This window comes from Telopea speciosissima, chromosome 7 (assembly GCF_018873765.1).
Source record: "Telopea speciosissima isolate NSW1024214 ecotype Mountain lineage chromosome 7, Tspe_v1, whole genome shotgun sequence".
Lineage (NCBI taxonomy): Eukaryota > Viridiplantae > Streptophyta > Magnoliopsida > Proteales > Proteaceae > Telopea > Telopea speciosissima.
The window spans coordinates 55,063,266-55,070,292 of record NC_057922.1 but is presented as its reverse complement, the minus strand read 5'-3'; the positions used below and the strand labels follow the sequence as shown (position 1 = coordinate 55,070,292).

Below are 7,027 nucleotides of genomic sequence, written 5' to 3'. Positions count from 1 at the left end.
TGTTTAGAGACTCAGATTTGAAAACTTGTACTATATGTTGGCCATGATTCCAATCCAACCATAAAAATGAACCTTAATTATAGTTACATGTATGGCTTGACGTTGCCTGTACCCTAACCCAAGCTTCTGCTTCTTTGCTGTCTATATAACAACAACATCAGTGAACAGTAAAATGTCACTGTACACAACAATATCTGTTTGATTTTTGCCTAGATCACAAGGAACAAGTTTGGAGAAGTTGAAGGTCTCTAAAATCACACCACGTTATGCCTTTAAGATGAAGATCTCTCTTTTCCTTGATACTAAGCTTTGACAGAAAATGAAAGATTGGTCAAATATAATATTTTTGACTTTGACATCACTCTTAAGTTTAATGGTTGGTTAATTGACTACCCAACAACGCCTTTCTTCCATCTTTTGATCTCCTTATTATAAAACCAACTAACAAGTCATAGCCATTCTCATCAATGAGAGTGAAGTCTTAAACTTTGGAGAAAGAGAGAAAGAGAGAGAGATGGGTTCTTCTATTCTTCCATTATCAGCATTTGTGAGAATTTTTCTACTCTCATTGATCTCTTTGTTGCTTGTTTTGGAGCTCTTCTTTGTTGGAGTTCATGCAAGCATAACTAGGAATTACAAATTTGATGTATGTATTATATATGAAGCCTTTGCATCTTATAACTCTATTGCTCTTTTTTATTTTTTGATTTTCACTTACAAGAAACTAGGCCTATGACAGCGTTTTTAAATGCTGCTATAGGTAAACAAAAATGCCATCGTAGGCTACAATGGCCTTTTTTTAAGTATGTCTCAGTATGTACTTTTTTAAGGGTGTTTTTTAATAAACGCCGAGGAAAGTGTACTACAATGGTTTATAAAAGTACTGTGATAGGTATTGAATTTCTATTTTTTACCTTGATAAAATTGTATTTGTTGAATTCCAATTTTGTAGATCAAGTTGCAGAATGTAACAAGACTTTGTCATACAAAGAGCATTGTGACTGTGAATGGACAATTCCCTGGGCCTCGGATTGTGGCAAGAGAGGGTGACCAGCTGCTTATTAGGGTTGTTAACCATGTTCAAAACAATATAACTATCCATTGGTAATGCATTGAAAGCTAATTAATGTGCTTAATTAGTTTCTGTTTTTGATAAATGGATTTTTATATATTTAAACATTTTGGTATGAATGACCAAATTTCAGGCATGGAATTCGACAGCTTCGAAGTGCATGGGCAGATGGGCCAGGATATGTGACTCAATGTCCCATACAAACAGGGCAGTCTTATGTATACAATTTCACCATTATTGGACAAAGAGGGACTCTCTTTTGGCATGCCCATGTCTCATGGTTAAGGTCAACAGTTTATGGACCTCTTATCATTCTCCCCAAACACAATGTCCCTTACCCATTTACCAAACCATACAAGGAAGTGCCACTCATCTTTGGTAATGAACTACTAATCCAATTAATGCTTATATTTTAGTAGTTATAGTTTATGCTCTTTTTATTTAGGGAAAATCTTGTTGTAATTACCAAGGTTGGTTACAACAAGATTTTAATATATATTTTTTCTCCTAATCTTATTCCAAAATTTATTAAATGCAGAATTAAAAAAGGGTTTTCAAAATAAATTGAAAGTGATTTATCATTAGGGTTGGTGTTCTCTGTGGGGGAACGTAACCCCTATGCGTGCGTTGGCATCATGGGGTAGGATTTCGACCTTTCATGGGGGGCAGGATGATCATTTCGTGCCCTAAGTCTGATGTGGGCGGTACACTCCCCCGCGAAAAAATCTTCTCCAACACGCCAGTGAGTGCAGCGCACATCGGACGACTGGAGCTATCTTTGGGGCAAGTGCTAAATAGCTCCAGCCGTCTGACGTGCACTGCACTAACTGGCGCGCTAGAGAGGCTCCGGACTCCACTCTCCCCACAGAGAACTTTCTTCCTTATTATTATGTCATTTTCAAAAGCTGTCATTGTCCATGTGAAATGACAAGATTACCCCTACATTAAATAACTTTTGAAAATAAGACAAGGGGCTAAAAAAGTAAAATTACAACAAAATTCACCTATTTATTATCAATTCACACTATAACATCATGAACTTGGTGTTTTGAATTTTCAGGGGAGTGGTGGAATGTGGACACTGAGGCAGTGATCAATCAGGCAATGCAGACTGGAGGTGGACCCAATGTATCAGATGCTTACACTATCAATGGACTCCCTGGACTCTCCTACAACTGCTCCACTAAAGGTACCAAACAACTACAAAATAAATTTGTTATCTAATTGGATATATTCCATTCTATATATTAAACCTTAATTAATAAAACCTTTCTTATTACCAGATACATTCAAATTGAAGGTGAAGCCTAGCAAGACATATCTCCTACGTTTGATCAATGCAGGACTCAATGAAGAGCTATTTTTTAGCATAGCAAATCACAATCTCACAGTTGTTGAAGCTGATGCAGTTTACCTAAAACCTTTTGAAACTGAAACTATTCTCATTGCTCCTGGACAAACCACAAATGTTCTACTCAAAACCAAACCTAATTACCCAAATGCAACATTCTTTATGGCTGCTAGACCTTATGTTACAGGAGTTGGTACATTTGATAACTCCACCACTATAGGGTTACTTGAGTATGAATCCCCCTTAACTTCCTCTGTTGGCTCAATAAAGAAGCTTCAACTCTTCAAGAAAACAATCCTCCCAAGCATCAATGACACTTCATTTGCAGCCAATTTTGCGAAAAAATTCCGTAGTTTAGCCACGGCTCAATTCCCAGCTAATGTCCCACAAACCGTAGATAAGCGGTTCTTCTTTACGATCGGTTTAGGGACGACCCCGTGCCCAAAGAACCAGATCTGTCAAGGCCCAACTAATAGGACCAAATTTGCAGCTTCAGTGAATAATGTCTCATTTGTACTTCCAACCACAGCTCTACTTCAAGCCCATTTCTTTGGACAATCAAAGAGTGTCTATACAACAGATTTTCCAACCACAAGTCCTGTTCCCTTCAATTACACAGGCACTCCACCAAACAATACATTGGTGAATAATGGCACTAAGTTGGTGGTGTTACCTTTCAACACTAGGGTGGAGCTAATAATGCAAGACACTAGTATCCTTGGTGCAGAAAGCCACCCTCTTCACCTCCATGGCTTCAACTTCTTTGTGGTAGGGCAAGGGTTTGGTAACTTTGATCCAAACAAAGATCCAACCAATTTCAATCTTGTTGATCCTGTTGAGAGAAACACTATAGGTATACCTTCTGGTGGTTGGGTTGCCATTCGCTTCCTTGCAGATAATCCAGGTTGGTCACCTACACATGCAATTAATTAATTTTAGGGGAAGAGTTCTTTGTAGGGGAGGTGGGAGTGCAGATCTTGGGACCCCCAAACTACCTATATGGAATCCAGGGGACCCACTGAGGGGGCAGTGGATTCCATGTGGGTAGCATGGGGGTCCCAAGATCGGTCCTCATATAAGGACTTGATCTGAGCTCAGGAGGTGGCTCTTGTGCATGTGGGGTCAATGGAAGCACACACAGAAACATCAATAGGATGGGCATTCCACCTTTCATGAGGGTGGGTCGGTCATTTTGCCCTCCTCTGTGTCTGGGCGCTGACCACACGCTTGAAAAATTATCTCCTCCAGTTTCCTGCCTGACTTAGTTCCCTAGTTCCTCTAATAGGGGGTGGTGGACCTTACCCAGGCAGAGTGTTTAGGCAAGGGTAGGGTGATCATTTCAGGCCCCTTGTTAGAGGAACTGAGGAACTGAGCCGAGCAGGAACTCGAGGAGATAAAAATCCCCACACGCTCTCCCCACAGAATCTATTTCTCCAAAAACGTATATAAGGGGAACTGATTTAATTATTATGGTTTAATAGATTGATTGATTGCTGTTTTAAATAGGTGTTTGGTTTATGCACTGTCATTTGGAGGTTCACACCAGCTGGGGCTTGAGGATGGCTTGGATTGTTTTGGATGGCAAGCTCCCTAATCAGAAACTGCCTCCCCCGCCGTCTGATCTTCCCAAGTGTTAACTTTCAGAGCTATATACGTAGGAGCATATCTTGTTGTCGCACTGTATCACTCTTTCTTTTTTTTGCTCTTTGTGTTTTTGTTCTCCTCACCCTTAACCCAAAGAGTTTGTTTTGCTTTTCAAGCGAGGAAATAGAGGCAAATTTCGTTGTTTATGTAAGAAACCTTAATTATCCAATTCTTTGATATTTCACACGTTTATCTTTCTCAACTGTAGTCAACCCGAATCAAACCGAAATAACCCGATCCAAACCGAAGTCTTATTGGGTTGGTTTCGATTTGGGGGATTACAGTCCCAAAATCAAATTGAACCAAGCCGAAAAACGAAAGAACCTAAAACCAAACAGAAACCGGTTCAAAACTCGGATCGAAACTAAACCGATCTATCCCGATAAGAAACCATTAACAACCCGAAACCCATTAAAAATCTTTTTCTTTTTTTTTTTTATAGATTTTCTGTAAATTTGTATGGTAAACCAAACTCAAATCGGGCCGAAACTGAAACCGACCCGATAGCAAATAAATATAAGAAACCGATGTAAACCCAAAACCAAACTTTCATTATTAGTTTGTTTTCGGTTTCACTATATCCACACTGAAACCGGCCCAAACCGATCGATTGACACCTCTAATGAAAGTATAGGATTTATGTCTAGTCATACTCAAACAGAAAAATACAAATTTAACTTGGCACTGCCATCAGCAAAGGGCAAGACAAATCAAAAGGAAAAACTTAATCTGAAATGGTCATATACTTAACCTAATTAAGTATCTCAATTCAAAGGTATAGAAGATGTGGATATCCAAATTTAAATATGATAACTGGGAAGTAGTTTTCTGTCCAGGAGTGTGGTCTATGCCAGCACTCCCATGTGTCTATCTCTCTCCTCCTCAAAACAAGGGGGCAGAGATGTCTTTTCATATGGAGAGGAGAGAAATAGACTCATGGGAGTGTTGCCTGGACAAAGAACTTTCTCCCATGATAAATATCTAATTACTCTTTTTTTTTTTCTTTTTTTTAAATATCTAATTACTCTTTTTATTAATGTAAACATTAATAAACTAAGGGCAAGTGTTTCAATTTCTTAATTTGAATTCATTTCATATCACATGATAGGTTTGATGGAGCTGAAATTTTGTAGACAAGTAGACCCCAAGGTCCTTAACTCACATGTTAAATTCCAGCGCAAGCAAAATTTGTCAAGTAGTAAGAGAAAATTGAAAATTTTAAGACTACAAGGAGCTAGCACGGAATAGAAATTCATTCATTGAAATGGTGAGATGCCTCAAAGTAGAAGGATGTACATCATACAACACATCTAAGACGTTAATGATGGGGAGGAGGATGAATGAAATCCTTATGGTTAGAAACAGATTAAGAAAAAAGAATGTACACAACCAATCACCCTAAGAAACAAATTATTTGGTTTCACTTCACAAGGGGCAATCACTCATTCCTCTATTAAAAATCTTGTTAATCATGTTGCTTTCTTATCTCAAATTGAGTCAAAAAATTATTGATGGAAATTGGATGCTTGCTATGCAGGATTAGTTAAATCTATTTGAGAGAAATAAGACTTGGAACTTATTTTAAAACCCAATTGACTATCTTGTTATAGGCACTAAATGGATTTTCAGAAATAAATTGAATGAGTCTAGAATTGTGGTTAGAAAAGCCAGATTAATGGCTCAATGTTTCAATCAAGAAAAAGGCATTAACTATTAAAAGAGGTTTGCCCTTGTAGCTAGACTTGAAGCTATTAGAATATTATTGACGTTTACTTGTTATAAAGATTTCAGACTTTTTCAAATGGATATTAAAAGTGCATTTCTAAATAAATAAATCTTTGAAAAAGTTTTTGTTGAGCAACCACCAGGCTTATGTAATCATAGAATTCAAGACCATGTCTACCAACTTAAACAAGCTCCTAGAGCTTGAGAGCTTGGTATGAGCGGCTTAGCAAGTTTCTCTTAGATAATAATTTGGGTCTCCTGCTGCATGGGCTGCCCCAACGACCATGTTGCGCAAACACAGTAAGATGCGCAATAATCGCCTTACCTCCACTCAGGTAAGGCGCTCGGGCAGGGGTAAGGCGTGTTAGATTAATATAATCCCTTTTGGGTTTAAACAATAATAAAAAAATCCTAAGATATCATGTTTATATGAACACTAGAACACGATGGAAATAGGATAAGGGAGGGATTGTACCTTTCACCTTAGTATGTTGATGAAGAATAATAATAATAATAATGCCCAACAATCTCCTCCTTAGTCTAGAGCCTTAGACCAATAAACCTTCAAGGGACCATCTACAGTCTCCCGTTTTTACCATGAGCACATTTTTCTTGTGGGAGAAACAGAGAAGTGAATGACGTGACTGTAAGGACCCTCCTTATTAGTATTTATAATAATACTGTCCCAAAACCTTAACCCACTTCCGCAATGGACTAGAGCTAACCTATCACAATTAGAACCGGGTGACATGCTTGAACCAGCTCCAGTATTAGGATCCCCACCAATTAACTGGTCCAAATAATTAATTAAGCCCATAACTTTGGAAATTACTTACAATCTCCCACTTGGACTAGATTAATTACTGAGTCCATATCAATTGATGTAGCCATGGAATCCCTCTACTTTTATATGTCACAACTTTGATTTACTCAACAGCATACCATGTTGTTTAACAGTAGAAGATATACCTTAATATACGGTATACAACTTTCTGTCATCACGAACAGGGCACACTTGTCAAATAAACCGCTTTGAGATGCATAACCATGAAACTGAAACTTCATTTAGGTCCTACATCTGATTACAAAATCAGAGTGTCTTAAACAACCCTATAGGCACACACTTTGATATTAACCAATACTTGGGCAAACCGCTTGTAACTTTGGCAAACCGCCTATGACTTTGGCATACCACCAATCACTTTGACAAACAGCCTAAAACTTTGGCAAACCAC

General features: G+C 38.2%; 1 protein-coding gene across 1 annotated transcript; it reads left to right on the top strand.

Moving 5' to 3' along the window:
• Positions 1-510: 510 nt before the first annotated feature.
• Positions 511-4,117, top strand: LOC122666945 (laccase-17-like). Its single transcript, XM_043863070.1, has 6 exons — positions 511-646; positions 953-1,104; positions 1,206-1,450; positions 2,133-2,261; positions 2,356-3,327; positions 3,930-4,117. Exons 1-6 carry the CDS (start codon positions 515-517, stop codon positions 4,058-4,060), a joined length of 1,761 nt encoding a protein of 586 aa, XP_043719005.1. The 5' UTR covers positions 511-514; the 3' UTR covers positions 4,061-4,117.
• Positions 4,118-7,027: the final 2,910 nt, after the last annotated feature.

Coding starts and splice junctions, on each gene's coding strand:
- LOC122666945 (XM_043863070.1), top strand. CDS start 515: ATGGGTTCTTCTATTCTTCCATTATCAGCATTTGTGAGAATTTTTCTA. Junction 647..952: donor CTAGGAATTACAAATTTGAT/GTATGTATTATA, acceptor CCAATTTTGTAG/ATCAAGTTGCAGAATGTAAC. Junction 3,328..3,929: donor CTTCCTTGCAGATAATCCAG/GTTGGTCACCTA, acceptor TGTTTTAAATAG/GTGTTTGGTTTATGCACTGT.